Below are 18592 nucleotides of genomic sequence, written 5' to 3' on the forward strand. Positions count from 1 at the left end.
AGCATTTGTTGTCCATTAATGTATTATCCATTAAGTAATGTATAACTATTACTTACTACTTAAGTGTCTTTGTGTATTCCAAGATATTCACTATATATTTGTTGAGAAATATCAGATTTGAACCCTTCCGTATAAAGACATCATTTATTAATTAATTACTAAAGAGAAACAAAGCATTAAACTCCTCCATGCATAAAACATATTTAATGAAGTCAAAATTTTCACGGTAAACAACTAAAATGTGTAAATATATATATAAAATTTGATTTGATTTGATATATATATATACACACGCACACACACACACACACACACACACACACACACACACACACACACACACATACATGTACAGATAATTAAAAAACTCCTGTGCACTGATGCAACTGCGTACCAGCTGACAAATCAAACAAGGGTAATGACATGGGAAAGAGTGATTCAAGGACACTGGGATATATGCAAACATGGGAGCGATTGTGTCTCTCCATCAAAGCAAGCTCTCAAGGTTTTCTGGATAGTTTCACACTGTCCTTATCACAGAATACAGTAAAGTAGTAGAATAGCTGATGTACTGAGAAATGTTATTTCTCAGGAGAAACGAATTAAAAATAAACTAATCAGACAAGCACAATAAACATGACATATACTAATGTTTAAAACAAAGCAAGGTTATTTTATTGTATATACAGACTCATTTAAACTATAGCACAAAAACGTCTGAACTTTAACTATTAACTTGTTGATATCCACTCACCCTTTTCAAAATAAATATCAAAAACATATGAGGGAGTTAAGTAGCATACACAGAAGTAATTTCAAACATGACAAATGGAATTTGTAGTGTGTTTATATTTAATTTAATTTAATGACACTGCAGCTGCACATTGGAATATATTATAAATTACTTTGCAAGAGGGAAACCTTTAAATAAATAAGCACATCAGTGATTTCAGCTTACCTTACAGTGACCCAGATAATACATGTCCTCTTTACTCAAGACAAAGGGATATTCCACTCTGTTTGGAACTGCAGATGATCTATGGATTGAAGCTACAATACCAATTACAACTGGCCTTGAGGTTTTAGCAGCCTTCTAGGAACAAATATATCAATAGGTTTGAATAGAAATCTCCCCAAGCTGGGTAATTCCCGCTGTCACACCGAACAAAGATTCTGCTGTTGGTCAGTGGCTTTGGAAAAGGACTTCGGTAAAAGCAACAAAAATGGGCACAGTCTTTTCTGAATCATTCTTCATTTAGACATGATAAGAGAAGAAAATATCTAACTAAAATCTTTCTTATTTCTGTGACTCCCTGACAAACCACAATTGTAAATGATTCCCTCCCTTTGGATATTTTTCTATAGTTGTTGTGTTGTGCGGTTGTGTTGACCCTGATGTGTACTGCAGTGTACCCAGACACAAATGCCACCAAGCACTGCTAGAGGCAGGAGGAAACATCTTCATCAATGACCTCTTTTGTTCTCTGTTCCAATAAAGGACATATAAAGAATGATGTAAGCTTGCTATTACTGTAGCATGGAAGGTTTTAGGGGTGGCAGTGGCGTTACAAACATGCTTTATAATGTAAGTTCCTCTTAAGTGTTTGTCACCCAGCCTGAGCACCCCTAACCCTCTTTACAATGCCTGCCTGTATCCTGAGTTCTCTCTTAGCTCTGGAGGAATGTCTGGCTGGGAACAGGTCCAGCCTGAGTGTTCTTACACTGACACTCATACTTTCAGAGCACCAAGAAAAGTTATTGTTAGTCGATGTAGCCTTAGTACATGCTCTATTGCTTTTTTTTTTATTTCAGTACTTTAAATTGTGAATAGTAAGTGTTTTTTCTCAATATCCCATTTGGACTCATTTTAATTGTTTCTATTCTTTATTTTCAGTGATATAATGACTTTGATGGTCAGCATAAAAATGATAAAATGTTTTAAATAAAAGCAAATCATTTATTTGCATAATTAGAATGGAATTAATGTCCTCATGTCATTAAAAGAAAGCTAGTTATTTTTTGGTTTTTGATAATACAGCAAAATGCTGTCTTTGTCAGCAGTAAAACCTTTTAACAAAATAGTTTCTTGTAAGAGATGGGTTAAAAGGAATTATGAACCACTGTAAAAGCAGTATTATTTATTTATTATTATATATATTTTCATATTTAGTTGTTTAACCCCTAATTTAGTTGGATTGAACAATATTAATGCCGTTTGATTTCTCAGTCCTCTATCTTAAGTAAACAGATTCTGTGAGATGTTCTTTGATTAGATGTAGATTGTTCAAAGCAATGATAATGCAAATTATCCCAGACCACCTCCCACCAGAGGACAGACAGCCCTACATCTAATGTTAACTACAGTAGTAAAGATGCTTGTGGTTTATTATTTTTTTTGGAGCATCAGAAAACTCTCATTTAGAATTCAACTGTTTATTCACAGTAGCTATACAAATAAATAGCAAAGCTTTCAGCTGGATGCCAGATGAAACAAACTGCCAAGTAAAATGAACTAAAACCATTGTTTTCATCATACAAAAATAAAAAGAGGTATTTTTAAATACAATTACTTTTAATTAATGAACAACCGAGATCATTTTAATTGGAAAAGAGTATAGCAGCTCCTGTTCCATTTGCTGACTGGCTGATAAAAATGCTGAACTGGTGTCAGGACTCTATTTACATATTTGTTCCTGTAGACGTCTCATGTTTATGTCTTTCTCTCATTCCAATTTATCTCAGTGCTATCTAAGAAAAGAACATGTAGGTAATAACTTTTAGATTTTTTCCCCCTTATGGTTAGGCACTTACCAACACTTCAAAATCGCAATTATAATTTTGATGGCATAAATGGTTTGTTGTGTCAAAGCACATCTAAACAAATGCATGTGACCTAAGCAAGACATGATATGCCCAGAATAAATGAGCTGATATCAATGCATGCTGGACATTCTTGTGAAGCTCATTTAACATCAAATTCAAGTAGACTGGGATTAAAACTTAGTTAAGATTCTTAGGAAGAGAAATATTTTGTTTTATATTTGTCCAAGGGATATTTAAATTAATCCAGAGATTTATCCTGATTTTATGATTGATAAAAGGCACTTCACTGTTTTGTGGGAGTGTGTATTCTGCATGTATCAGTACTTGACTGGGTGGGTCTGTCTGTGTGTCAGTGTGTGAGTTTGACTTTGTGCTTTTCATAGCTGAAGAAATTCCATGCATCCTTTGCTTTCTCCCAGCTTCCAGTAGGTAAAAATAGCTCTTCACCTCCCAAACAAACACTAGCACTGTGTTTAGTGCCTGCAAATCTGGAGTCGTAAACTACCAGGCAAAAGCCCAGTTGTCAGGCGATAAATGGAGGCTCTTTGCTCATAATTGTTGCCATTACTTAGGCTGGTGATTTGGGGAATTTTTATTTTAACTAGAAGCTGCTCAAAGACAACACTGTGTGGGTAAGACCTTCATTCAGGGTCCAAGAGGACCCCAGCCTGGCAGAAAATGTCTTCTGTTTCTCCACTAGAACTTCTGAATTGCTGAGCATGCACATGTCCACTGTTACAAATGACTTTATAGAGACCTGTGGACAAAATATCTATCATTCTTCCTACATCTCTTTTTTCACAGTAATGACATTCTGGAAGTGCCACTACTGCAGGAAGCGGAAGCAGTTAGATAGGACTAAAACAGAGATTCTCAAAAAATGAAGGGAAGAATGATCAAAAACCATGATCTTTCTAAGTCTGAAGAAACGTTGTAAAGTCTATATCCTGACTCATGAAACTCCTCTGGAATCTGGTCAGTTGAAGCTCAAGTTACTGAACAAGCAAAGCACTGATGCTCCACCTAAAATGCAGTGGGCCAGTTTTAAATTTAGCCTCAGCCCATGATCAGAAAAAAAAAGGAAAAAATCTTGAGGTTTTTCCACCAAAACAAATCATAATGTTCTAGTACCAGTATTTTTAAGCACACATGATGAGGCTACTTGGCACCAAGTTTCTTTAGGGTTCAACATTTTGCATATTTGAGATAAATTATATTCATTATTTGCAATTCAGATATGGAAGCTGAATGGTTGTAATTTGGACAGAAAATGTATAATGTAAAGGACAGTTGTGTGAATGAGTATACCGATAATGCACGTGTTTTGTTAAATGATGCTTTAGAAAAAATAAGATATTATAACTATGCTAACTGCATACTGATATAATATACGAAAAATACACATATTTTATTATATGAATACTATGAATTTAATATTACCATGAAGGACGCTAATGAACAATTCAAAAACAGTATCATTTTATATCCTTTTTTTTTAATCAAATTTTTTTGAGTCATTGTGACATTGGATATGAAATATTTGATTTTGTTTTCTTGGTTTTTAAAATCATAAGTCTTTATATAATTTATAATGCCCCCTTTGGGCTTATTCTAATAAACACACCAATTAACATAGCTGTATTGCTAGATCTATTCTCAATCATTGGTCAGATCTTGAGAGTTTATTTTACCACAACTTAATTTGCCCCAAAGTACTACTCTTCTACAAAACTAAACCACACTTTGGTTTAAACCACAATTTTAATGATTTATAGTAAGTAATTTATCAATGTGTACCCACACTCAGACAATATCCATTTTCAAGAAAACATGAGCCAAGGATATGGCTTCTGGCAAGGTTGAAATGTAAAAAACCCCCAAAACTTTCCAATATGTATTATGCAACCACTCATACTTTCATCTCTCTTCTAATAAACTTCTTACATATTGTCAACAGTTAGACCCAAAAATTCCAAAGATAGATTCCTCCCTCCTAAATACTCTTGATTGTATTTATCCACTGATTCTTTAGCATATCTTAGCCTTTCCATCTCATTTCCCTTTTGGAAAAGTGGTTTCTTGGCTGCTACCCTTCCACGAGTCTATTCCTAATCAAACTTCTTTGGACTATAGAATTTTCTAGAATTTGCCATACCTATGAAGCTACCAGATGCTGAGACAGGTCTTTACTGGAATTTTTTCTGGTCTTTCAAAAAGAAACTCTGAGAAAAAAAATGTTTGTCCTTGACCTTTCCTGATTCTTTCACATTTCATTATAAAAGCATAAACACTACATCTTGAGTAGCTAATTTGTTTGATGATAGCAAAGTATAATTTTATGTTTGTAAAATTCTGTAATCTTTAGCATTTTAAATAGAAGGATGTCTTATTAGCAGGCTTCAACTGAATTAAAGTCATACCACACGTCTCTACTCAAGAATGTCTTACCCAAACCTAGTGTAATAGACCTTTTTCACGGTAGTCATTTTTACAAGCGATGACATTAATTAGCCTCCAATCCCATTTTAGTTTACAAGACTCAGGTTCCTGCAAGTGTAAGGGAAGGTATTTAGTGTGACCTTCCCTTACATATAAAGACTTATTAAAATTGTGGTTTAAACCAAAGTGTGGTTTAGTTTTGTAGAAGAGTAGTACTTTGGGGCAAATTAAGTGGTAAAATAAACGCTCAAGATCTGAACAATGATTGAGAATAGATCTAGCAATACAGCTATGTTAATTGGTGTGTTTATTAGAATAAGTCCAAAGGGGGCATTATAAATGATATAAAGACTTATAATTTTAAAAACCAAGAAAATAAAATCAAATATTTCATAACCAATGTCTCCAAAAACTTGCATTTGATTAACAAAACATGATATAAAATGATACTGCAGAGAAAGCACCTGCCAAAGGGGGCGTGGGAGGTGGATTCCTGACACTTAACAAACATGTATGTAAATGTTTATAGCATGCCTTCATCAAACAAACAACGCTGTTGTGTAAAAAAGCCCTCCAAAAACATGTGCATGCACATTCTTATTTATTAACGCACATCATGTACATAAAGAAATTACAAGCACGTTAATATACTGCCACCATATTGATTTTCGTTTATCTCGATCATCGGTTATCTCGATGCTTTTTGGCGTCCCCCTAGGACATCGACATAACCGGGTTCCATATATATATATATATATATATATATATATATATATATATATATATATATATATATATATATATATACACACACTCATATACTCCAATATAATTTAATTTGGACAGAAAATGTATAATGTAAAGGACAGTTGTGTGAATGAGTATACTGATAATGCACATGTTTTGTTAAATGATGCTTTAGAAAAAACAAGATATTATAACTATGCTAACTGCATACTGACATGATATAAGAACAATACACATCTTTTATTATATGAATTCTATGAATTCTGTTTTTATTAATATTTTACAGCATCCCAGCTTTTTGGATTTGGATTTATATATATATATATATATATATATATATATATATATATATATATATATATATATATATATAATCCAAATTCAAAAAGCTGGGATGCTGTGTAAAATATTAATAAAAAACAGAATACACCACGTTTTCAATTGTTGAAAGATCTGTAGGCATGTCACTTTAGTACCCAGACTCTTCTACTATGAATCCATGATTCTTCTTGTTGTAATAGATGCAATATCCATTGTCTTGCGAAAAATATACAAGGTTTTTTATTAAATAGACATCATCAGGATATATGCATATGCAAAACCTGTATCTGTGCCTGTACATGTAAATATTCCTTTAAAGCATTGGTGGTGAGTTTCCTGATGTGAAAGTCATCAACTCCATAGGCATTAATGCACCTCCACACCATCAGACATTTTGAGGCTTTTGAAGTGAGCACTGATAACCATCTTCTCTTTTGTCTGGAGTGTGTGGCTAAAGGGACTCTAGATAGTGTCTCTAAAGAAAATGTCAAATTATGAATTGTCTGTCCACAGAACAGTTTCCACTTTAATCTGATTTTCGTCTTTGTTCCTCGTTATCAAAGATTTTGCCAGTTTTTGTTGATATTTAGTGATGCAAATAATGAGATATTCAAAGCCTTGAGATTATATTTAGTGATATATTTATATATTTATATAAAGACATTTAGTGCTGCACTTTTTTTACAGATTGGTGTAACGTGTTCAAATAAAATAAATAAAAAATTACCTTATTTATTAAAATTGTACCTGTACATTTGCTTAGTGTTCTAGGTTCAAATAGTTGCATTTACATATAACAGAGCATCCCAATCTTTTATTAAATTAGGTTGAACAAATTTTATAAACAGTTTATATCAACCTCTGTACTTAATAATGCAATGTATTAACAATAATGCAATGTATTAAACTTGCTGCACGTTTATAGCGCCCTCAGGTGGTACAGTAAGATGATGGTCTGGCTATGGAGCAGTTTTTTCTTCTTCTTTCGGCTGCTCCCATTAGGGGTCGCCACAGCGGATCATCCGTCTCCATAACCCCCTGTCCTCTACATCTGCCTCTTTCAAACCAACTGCCTGCATGTCTTCCCTCACCACATCCATGAACCTCCTCCTTGGTCTTCCAAGGAGGAGGTTTACCACCCCAATGATATAGACCAGAACCTTATTGCTAATTGTTATGGAGGGGTGAAAGTGCTCAAAAACAAGTCCTGAATTGGAGCACATGGAATAGAATTCGTTCAAATAACAAAATAGCCTATTTCATTTGAACTTTTAAACAAATATAGAACATTAAAACCTTCTTCTTCTTCTTCTTCTTCTTCTTCTTCTTCTTCTTCTTCTTCTTCTTCTTTTTCCGGCTGCTCCCATCAGGGGTCGCCACAGCATATCATCTGTCTCTATACTACTCTGTCCTCTATCAACCTCTGTACTTAATAATGCAATGTATTAACTATAATGTTATTTTTTAAACTTGGTGCACGCTTAATATATTTAAGTATTTGCGATGGCACAGGTTGATGCCATGTCATGACCAATTTCTGTCCTAACTGTACACATAACAGTCGGGATCAGGCACAGAAATGTGTATAGCGCCCTCTTGTGGTACAGTAAAATGATGGTCTGGCTATAGAGTAGTTTCTTCTTCTTCTTTCGGTTTCTCCCATTAGGGGTCGCCACAGCGGATCATCCGTCTCCATGATATACCCCTTGTCCCTCCTCTGCACATGTCTAAACCATGTCAATCGGGCCTCTCTCACTTTGTCCCCTAAACGTCCTACATGCGTGCTGTCCTTCTAATAAACTCGAATCTAATCCTGTCCATCCTCGTCACTCCCAACGAAAAATATAGAACATTTAATCCATTTAATAAAAAAAAAGCTCAAGATCGAATTGCTAAAAGTCTCAGAATTAAACAAGTTTAAATAACCAGGTACAGTTGGGCTACAAAATATAATGCTTATTTTAGTACAGTAATCCCCTGCTTTATTGGGGTTCGAATCTCGTGACCCCGGTTTATCGCGGAACTGCATTTGCCACATAACTTATCATTTAGTAACTTGCTTAATATCTAGATCATGTACAAAATTTTAGACTACATTTATTAGTAGTTTTATTTAAGTAGTTTTGTTCAAATTTTTGCTTGAATTTGTTAAATTAATGCTGGAGTTGAGCTGTACCGGATGTAAGATTTTATATCACAGGAAAGAAAGAAAGTGTTACCAAAAATAATTTTAATTAAATGTATTTGAAGTGTAAATATTCTCACCTGTTCTTCAATGAATGTGATACCTTCCATAACCTCTGTACTTCTTGTCTCTTGTTTTGTTTCTGTACCAGTGGATAAAGGCTCTTGTTCCTTTCTTGATCTTCTTTTCTTAAACTTAGCTTTGTGCATACTTTTGCGTTTCTGTCTTTGCAGCTCAGGGGAAATGGCACAAACATCACTATCACTCTTATTATCATCAACAGCCTGTCCTGTGGCTGAACCTTCATCTGAACTCTTGTAATTTAAGCGTATGTGTTCAGGTTTGATACGCTCATCATACTGTTCTGATTCATTTCTGGCTGAGAAAACTATTGAGCTGGGCTTATGTTTTATAATGCGGGGCAGTGGGCGCAAAACCTCCACCAGGACAAAGTGTCTTGGAGGACACAGCTTGTGTAAGTGCCAGAAAGATTTAGAGTCAATAATCTGGAAGTTACTTTGGGTGGAATGGTGCAAAATGTCTTCTTGTAGGTGGCTAGAGGCTAAACCCAGGACAGTCTGGGAATTCTGAGGAACTGAAAAAGTCACTACGGAGTCACCAAATCCATACATCCTGCTTAGTTCAAAGTTACACACAATAAAGCTGCAAAACTTCAGCTTTATCAAAAGCCTAGATTAGAGAAGATTGGTTGATGATAAAAACATTTTCACATGAGCCTTTCAAAAACCTGCAAGCAAAAGAAAGATGAAAAAATATACTTTTTATTTTCAGTTAACACAAAATATGCTGTGAAAAGCCTAATTTCCATTCTGCTGGATTAGATATTCTGTGATCACCACCTGCTCTCAAGCCTGGATATGTCAGGGTGAGTAATCACTGCAACTTTGTGGTAAGAGTTGCATATTTCTATGTCCTACCACAAAATAGTGAATACTGATCCTGAAATTTCTAGGCTTGAGAGCAGTTCAATAGCATTCTAAATATTAATAGTATCCTAAATATTTTATCCAAAAAATGTTTTATGTACATTTAGCATGTATAGTATAATGTCTAAACAAGGCTCTGGGTATAAAAACAGCATAAAAGAGTATAATGGCAGTTTTACAAAATGAGAATTGTTTACCTGAATCTTCAATAGTCCAGTGAGCTGATATGAAACAAGACACCTATATATATATATATATATATATATATATATATATATATATATATATATATATATATATATATATATATATATATTTTTTTTTTTTTTTTACAAAGATCCTTTTGTATATGCTGCGTTTCTGAATGCTGAAGTGCTAAAGGTGTCACATGGTCTGAGTACCTTTACAAATAGGAGGAGACTCTTCCAGGGAAAGAGGGAGTGTGTTGTAAAGAAAATAATGAGAGAGAGAGAGAGAGAGAGAGAGAGAGAGAGAGAGAGAGAGAGAGAGAGAGAGAGAAAAATTTTCTTGTGTTTATGTATTTATAGACACAGGAATGCAAGTCCAAATTTATATGAAACAACATTTATTTATTTTTTATATTTGCCTTGATATTCTTTTCCTGAAAAAAACAACAACTAAAAACTAAACTAAACACATGTTATATGTGTAATTAGGGTTGTATATAGTGCTGGGAATAATGGGCCTTCTGGAAATTTCATATTTCAGGAATTTGAAATAGGATTATTTAGCAATAATCACAACTGCAAGTAAAGCTGTAGCATTCTGTTTACAAAACACTAAAATATTAAATGTGCCTAAATTTCAGGCTAAGTTTCAGACCTTTTTGCAGCTGTAACTGTAAACAGACTCAATATCTGAATTTCTTGATCATTACAGAAAACCGATGCTATTTATTTTTATTGTTTTGTTTTGTGAAAATGTATGTATGCTTTTTCAAAGTACATGTGACAAAGTATAGTATGTTATAGGAAGCAAAACTAAACTTTTTTGCAATTGTGTATACACTGCAATACTTACATTTTGTTTTTTTAGGTTTAACCTATATTTCAAATTTACATATACCTGATTGACCAGGATTCCTCTGACACTACAACAATATTTTGCACACATTTTCCCTTATAACATGCATTAGAATTATTATCTGATTAGTTGTTTATGTGAACTATGGCATGAATTATATGATGTTTTAGCTTTTTCACCACTCATGAATACACGCATGCACGCACACGCACACACTCACATTATGTATTCTATTACAAACCTGCTGCAACATGAAATGTGCAAAAATGCTGCATGCATTAATATGTGCTCAACAATCTGCATTAGTAGATATAGTAGTCACTGTATATATATATATATATATATATATATATATATATATATATATATATATATATATATATATATATATACACATTTATTCTATAAATACAACATGAATAAAATACATTTTATTTTCTTGAATGTAAAAGCGTGTATGTAATTTCTGGTTTATTGCTTTGAAGCAGCCTGTCCGTAGCTTATATATTGAAAAATATACTGATTTCTGTGCAAATAAGTGTCTCATTTGTTAGAATATTTTTTTCCCTCATAATACCCTGGTTTTTACAGTAGCTCTTATTTTATTTATTGTTCATTTTTTATTTCATCTACAAATCTTTTTGTTCAGTCAGATTCCACAACACCCGGGCTCAGTCAAAATGAGTTTAATAGTTTTTGAAGCTGGGCTATCTCTGGTTCGGAGCGATCAGTATTACTGAGTGACCACATTTAATCTTACTCTTTTTATAGTTGCTACGATTATACTTAGTGGAGGAAAGTGTCTGCTACCCAATGGGTAATTTCCTGCATAGGCCCTAAGCAGCTTTTTGTCTCATTTATTTTGAAACCAAAGCTTTGTCGGTGAGACACAAGCATATTCGTATTCACCTCCGCCTGCCGCCATGACGAAGCTCAGAGGAGGAGATCGTTCATATATGCTGACACTCTGAGACCCGCTGTTTTTTAAGCGGTGCTAGTGCAGCCTCAACACATTTGGTAAAGATCCTTGGGGCTAGTGCCAGTCTGAATGTAAAGGTCAAAAATGTGTAGGCTGACCTGAGGAATTTTCTGTGCACCTGATAAATACTTATGTGAAAGTAAGCATCCTTCAGATCTACTGAAGTGAACCAGTCTCTGGGACAAATTACATTGTATAATGCTTTTAATGTCAACATTTTGAACTTTGTACTTTCTGAGGTGTTTGTTAAGGTTTCATAAATCCAGAATGGGACATGGAGTAAAAACTGTGCTGGCTACCCTAATTACTCTTTTGTTCAATAAGGAGGTTATTTTATCCTCTAAAACCCGAGCTGACTTCCCTTCTGTTGTTGGCCTTAACATTGTTGAAGAGTGGAGGTCTTACAGCAAATTGCAGGCGATACCCTTGTTTTATTGTGGATGAAACCGAAGGGTGTACTGCGCATGCACGCCAACTCTCTGCACGAGCAGAGAGCGGGCCGCTGCAGCTCCCACTCACAGATGGTGTGGCTGTGCCATTTAGTGACTGAGCTGGGGCTTGCAACTCAGATTCGGATGTCTTTGTGTGTGTTGTTTTTTACTTTTTACACACGTCCATGCCTTTGGCCCACTACCTGGATGCACAGAAAACATTTCTATTTTTGGAAAATGAGAACAATTGTGGAAACTTCTGACCTATCTCTTGTATAACCCCGTGGGTGGAGAGGGGAGAAACAGCATCTCGGGCACTGGGCGAAGTAGAGGTAAAACCTGGATGCATGGGTTGGGGTGGTTATCAGTAGGCTTCCTGGGGAGGCACGTTTCATACACTCCCCATCCTTCTTGCTTAGGTCACACTGCTAATGCATATTTGTCATCACAGTCCTAATAAGGGCTTTTGGCTCCACTTTTGCATTGAGAAACTCCACCTTCTCCATCTCTGATAAGCCTGTTAAACCCAACCACAGGGCTCTTACGCCCACCACGGCCAGACCCATGCTGCTCACCTCGATGATCACAGGTTAAGTTTTTCAATGACGCAGATCTATTTCCACAAGGTGTCAGGTGAACCATCATCAATCTGCCTCCCCATCTCCTCCATGATATATGCTGTGAGCAGTGAGGTGACATTCAGAGCTCTAACAACCAGGGCAAAGGAGCGGTAAATCTTTTACAAAAGAGAGGCAGTAAAGAGGAGGAGAAGGATAGGGCTGAACGCTGATTGGGGTGACAGTTCGACTGGAGGGGGTTGGAGATCCCCAAATCCTCCATATTGTGCACCTTCAGTCTAGAGAAATCCTTAACAGGTACTCTATGCAAGATGAGCTTGTCCTAAAAATGGTGAATTTCTGTGACATAAAATATTCTTCTTCACAGTGTATTTGCGTAATATTTCCCTGAAATAAAGCAGCCGCGTTCAGCGACGTACCCTTGTAAAAAGTTTAGCAATCACTACTAAGAGGATCTGCTGAGGATAGCTTCCAAAAAGGATATTCACGGGGAAGAGAACAAAAATGAGGCAGGACCACCAGCAGCAGTGTATATAGGTAGGTGGGACTCCTATATCACTTTCATGTCAACTGACAGATGTGGTGTGTGATTGGATCGGTCACACCTGAGGTGATTCCCATAGTGAGAGACCAAACGGATGTTTGAAAGAGAACCACACTCATCTTCTACTGAACAGTGAATTTATTAGTCTGTCTTCTTACACAGCAAACACATTCAGTTCAGTACTCGTCACCGACCTATGTTACCTCAGTCCACTCACAAACCATGTCAGTCCTGTAAATTGCAAACCAGCAGACATGTCTACAGCACTTTTGTTACACTGGAGGTTTGTGAAAGTTTCCAAGGTTTGAATGCCATTCCTACAAGATACAATTCAAACAATTGAAGCACTTACTGTTTTAAAATTAACAAAGAGTTATGTGAAATTAATCTTTGGGAATATTGATTCAGGTCATATTAGTAGCAGTTACTAGTCCAAGATTGTTAAATTGCTAATTGAGTATTAGATTATCTTTTCCAAAAACTCTTGACTGTGGTAAGTCTAAAGGACACACATTGCATTCAGTTGACTAATGACAGACACTTTCGTTTACCATTTAGACACGCACCTCCTGCACACTATGCAAAGCTGAGGCAAGTCCTAACAGAGATGGAGGCAAAAGGCATTATTGGGAGATCTTTAAGTGAGTATGCATTAACACTCCTGATAGTGCAGAAAAAAGAATGGTGGATTAAGCATGTGCATTGAGTTTAGATAGCTTAAAACTAGAACAGATAAGAACTTTCTATAACTCTCTGTCTATTGCAACATCAGGCTAATTAGCTTGCCTGTCTAGGTGGAATATGTTAAAGAAGAAAAATATACATATATATTTCCTGTATTTTATGTATGTATTTTAATAAAGAGATGAAAAATATAGTCATTAAAACTTTGTTTTAAAAAACCCTTTGTTAAAACGTACACATTACAATATATCATCTATTTTGACATTGTTCTAGTTGACAGGAAATTTGTTTATCCTGCTCTCTGTATTGTGCTGTGTAACCCATATGTTTGCACACACACAAAAAGGTTCACTTTATGAACTTAATTAACTGAAATTCGGATGCTTTAAAAACTTGAAACCATAGGAGTGTAATTTTAATGTAAGAAAAGCCATGAAAAGGCCAAATGTGTCAATTTCTGAGATTATGCGGGTACGAAGAAAATAAAGAAACTCCGAGCTTCAAGCTGTTGGAAGCTAAGTATTCATGATGAACTTGGGTTGAATGGGTTGATTATTTAAACATTTCTCAATTAACCAGACAAAACCTCAGTTTATTTATTTACCTGCAACAAATCTAAATTTGGGACAGGGCCATATTTGCCACTATGTTCCATGTATACCAACAGTCCATATTCAATTTTAAACTAAGGAGACCAGGTGCTGGAGTTTTGGGAGAGGAATGTTGTCTCATTCATGCCTAATATATATCTAATATATAGTTTCATGATGCACCAAATGTTTCCAAATGTTGAAAGGTCTGGACTGGACGGTTTCCAAAGATAATTTAAAATTTTAATTCGTCTGAGCACAGAACAGTTTATCTCTTTGCCTCAATCAATTTCAAATTAGTTTTGGTCCAAAGAAGTGGTGATTTTGGATCATGTTTACATATGGCTTCTTTTTTTATGATATAGTGTTAATCTGCATTTGTGGATGGCATGTTAAACTGTGTGCACATACAATAGATTCTAGAGGTGTTTCTAAACCCATTACAGAATAATACATGTTTTTAATGCAGTACGAGCTGAAAGATCACATGATTCAAATATAGGTTTTTTTGTTCTTGTCCTTTGTGCAAAGAGATTTCTCCAGATTCTCTTGATCTTTTTATATTATTTTTTACTATATATGATGAGATATTCAAAGTCTTGCCAATTTTATGTGGAACATTATTCTAAAATTGCTCCACAATTTATATATGCAGTTTGGTGAACTTCTGTAAATTTTTACTTCTAAAAGATGCTGCCTTTATTTGATCCCATTTTTAATACCAAACCATGTTACTGACCTGCAGCCAATGAACCTAAATAGTTGCAAAATGTTTCCACAATTTCTACTATTTAGTGACATTTACTTGTCCAGCCTTTTGTTGCCCTGTTGCAACTTTTTTGAAAAATGATCAAATTATAAATTATCTTATTTCTCCTTAAATTGGTACATTTTCTCAGTTTAAACACACACACACACACACACACACACACACACACACACACACACACACACACACACACACACATATATATATATATATATATATATATATATATATATATATATATACAGACCAAAAGTTTGGACACACCTTCTCTCCATTAAAACCTACTTTAGTGAAAGGTAAGCTCATACATGAATTCCTCATTCGTAATTTGTACACTAATACTGGATGTCTACACGGTGTGTGGTCTGGTATGTCATGTTTTGACTAAACAGCAAAAGTGATGAGTTAAACTAAAACTAAAAGTAAGCAACACATTGTTGAAAAACCCAATGTAAGGGTGAAGTGACATCTGTGCGTAGACACACCATCTCAGTTGCTTAGATCATCACCAGGTGGTGTGGACTGAACTGTGACTTGCACCCACATGGATATTTCTGCTTTCTCATTTTAGGTGACCCTGAAAATAAGTGCAGATCCATTACCCTGCCTCCCACTGAGAAGGTGACAGGTGTGTAAGAAAGTGATGGCAAATCACCACATTTGGTAACACAAAGATAGTGCATTGAAAATATCTTTCAAAATATGATCCCTATTTTGAAAATATATTTTAACTAAGATGCAAACAATGAAAGTAATTTAAGCACAAGGATGCACGAGTGCCTTTCAGACAAAGAACTCCATTCTGTTAGAGAGTTTCTGTGCTTAGCAGTCCTGACTGCTAATTTTTTTTTCCTGAGACCCTCTACCACTGATCATATTTGTCTGCATTCATATTTTGTAAATATTAAAATATTTACTTTTTGATGCCGGGACCAGAGACATCTTTATTTTCATATAATAAATTGTAATCCTATTTAAAAACACTAATAATTATTATTATTTAATTTCAATACAATATTCTATTCTATTCTATTCTATTCTATTCTATTCTATTCTATTCTATTAAAATACTTCCTCCTTTGTGTACTGTGTATTTCATACGCAAACTGTTCCGACTATGCACTCAATGTACAACTCAGTGTGTTGTCTACGTTATTGCGTTGCCTCTATTACCAAACGATGTTTGTCCCTCCGCTCTTTCCGTACTATATCCCTGTGACAGCTGTGTGCGCGCGCGCGGGTTTGTTGTATTTCGCGGGAGAAGGAAGCATTTGAGGCCGCGCGCTCAGACACAAAGCTGTTAAAAAGGTCACGATTTTCTAAAACAACATGAGTTTGTGGGTTGATAAGTACAGACCAACCTCTCTGGCCAAACTGGATTATCACAAGGAGCAAGCAAATCATCTGAAAAATCTGGTAAGGACTGCACAACGTCCGGTCCATGTCCTAGTTAGCTCGTCGGTTAGTGTATGTTTTATAATAAACTGAGAGAGAGTTTATTGGTTATGTACATTCAGACTCGCCGCTTTCACGAAATAATAATTACACTGTTCCAAGACCAGAAATGAACTACAAAGAAAATATATATTAGCAATTTATATTATCAATTTACTGGATAAAACACACAGCCCACTCTCTCTTCGAACTGTTGGTTTTCCCCCACAGGCTCTATGGTACCTTTTGTAAACTGCACACGTGTAAATAGCATCTGTACATTCATCTTAACAATATTTTTTACTTCTGTACATAAGTGCATTATTTAAGTGTCTGTTTTACTTATATTTTGTAATATTATGTCTGTACTTCTGCACTGGAAGCTTAAATGCCAAATTCCTTGTGTGTGTAAACATACTTGGTAATGAAGCTATTTCTGATTCTGATTCTAACTGAACTCAGTAGGTTTTGTGTATTTACATTAAATTAGACACAGAAAGCGCGTGCTCTGGTATAAAACATTGTTACTATGCCGACACACTGAAAACCCTAATTGAATTGAGTAATGGATTTTCCCTAACTTGTTTATTTAAGGTCACTTAACTTGGTGCTCATGTAGACTGTACTTAAATTGTTAAGTTCATCTAACTTAGTGTTTTATAATTTGCACTTAAACTATTAAGTTCACTTACTTACATATTCAAGTCAACTTAACAATTAAACTGAAATTGCAAATGATTATAAATTGAATTGACTAATATTATTGTTCTTTTGACTGTTAAATCTTTATTCAGTCCAAAAAACACATTGAACATCATATTGAACATGTATTGATTATATGTTAAAACATTTAAATTTCAATAAATAAAACACAACTGGTCACAGCCACACTCTCCAAAAATGTACAGATAAATGAATTAAATTTCAGTGTAAATAAAAAAAACCATCAGAATTAACATCACCTTAACTGCTGCACAACATCACTGCTGCAACTTTGTGCACATAAACAACTAAACATTTTTAACAGTAAAGCTGGTTTGCCAGAGACTGTACTTTGGGCTTGAGGGCATTCTGTCCCATTGACATCAGTACCCGCTGTATAAAATCAAAAGTGTTTGCAAGGGATTTGGGGGTAATTCAGGTCTAACGCATAAATTAGCCCAAAGAGGACACACATTGCTTGTGTGAGGTCCGGCATCTTGTCTATCACCATTTGACCTTCAAGAATTATGCCAATCGAGGAATTGAAATGCAAGGAGTTGGGGGGCTGAAGATCGGTGTGCTCAAATAAGATCCCCACTGGCACATCAAGGATAGAATTGCGACGATCAGACACCTAGTGAAGACAAGAATAAATCTATATTGTGGTCATTCATTTATTGTAGAACATCAATGCATATTTAGCAGATTTCACACTAAATATATGCACATCACTTATATTGACACTGTTATTAGCCACATACTACCACATTAGCCACACACAAGTAAGCACAAAGCAAATTGTTTACATATATAAATGTATTTTTATTATTCATAAATGTTTTGCAACAAATATACATGTGTAATAATGTATATATACATACATACATGTGACCAGGGCAGCCACTTTTTGTACCTTATTTACCCTTAAACGGATTATTATTATTCTTTTGAAAAGGCACTGACAATGCCTTTGTCAGGGCATTGACAATTCTGTTCCTTTGTTTCCTGAGACTGTTGTAAGATGAGTACATCTTAAGCAAATTTTCATTTAGGGTGAACTATTGCTTTAAAATCAACATGATCCTGAAATACTGAGACTGCTGTGAGCACAGGTAGCTCTTAAAATGTAAACAGGTTATAATCAGATGAACTTACCAAACATGACTTAAAAAAAGCAGACTCATCATCCCCGAGCAGGACAGGCAGTCCTCGCAGCACAAGGGTTCGGACCTCAGTTGGCTGGGCTGACTTTAGAGAAAACATACAATTCCATTAATGCCACAACCATTCACAATTAATTTGAAATGAATGTTGAAAACATGAAAGGCTTTCAAGTTGTCTTATAGTAAATGAGACTAATAATCACTAACCTCAA

General features: G+C 35.0%; 2 protein-coding genes and 1 long non-coding RNA gene across 4 annotated transcripts in view; 1 reads left to right on the forward strand and 2 right to left on the reverse strand.

Annotated features, from left to right (window-relative positions):
• The window catches only part of stard13a (StAR-related lipid transfer (START) domain containing 13a), a 71071-nt gene extending 62343 nt beyond the window's left edge, over positions 1-8728 (reverse strand). The window contains exon 1 of one of the 2 annotated variants that reach the window (XM_046860727.1): positions 8596-8728. In XM_046860727.1, the coding sequence (XP_046716683.1) occupies positions 8596-8724 (129 nt within the window). In that variant the 5' untranslated portion in view covers positions 8725-8728. Of the gene's footprint in view, positions 1-958; positions 1384-8595 lie in introns of those variants that run through there. The other variant, XM_046860730.1, reaches the window with a different exon arrangement.
• A 7560-nt stretch (positions 8729-16288) lies between these two features.
• rfc3 (replication factor C (activator 1) 3) overlaps positions 16289-18592 on the forward strand; it is a 7131-nt gene continuing 4827 nt past the window's right edge. The window contains exon 1 of the mRNA XM_046861934.1: positions 16289-16497. Coding sequence (XP_046717890.1) covers positions 16411-16497 — 87 coding nt within the window. The 5' untranslated portion in view covers positions 16289-16410. The remainder of the gene's footprint in view (positions 16498-18592) is intronic.
• Positions 17397-18592, reverse strand: part of LOC124393888 — a 1740-nt gene continuing 544 nt past the window's right edge. The window contains exons 2-3 of the long non-coding RNA XR_006927402.1: positions 18373-18465; positions 17397-17851 (exon numbers count right to left, since the gene is read on the reverse strand). This is a non-coding gene — a long non-coding RNA (uncharacterized LOC124393888). The remainder of the gene's footprint in view (positions 17852-18372; positions 18466-18592) is intronic.

The sequence above is a fragment of the Silurus meridionalis genome, chromosome 11 (assembly GCF_014805685.1).
Source record: "Silurus meridionalis isolate SWU-2019-XX chromosome 11, ASM1480568v1, whole genome shotgun sequence".
NCBI classification, from domain to species: Eukaryota; Metazoa; Chordata; class Actinopteri; order Siluriformes; family Siluridae; genus Silurus; species Silurus meridionalis.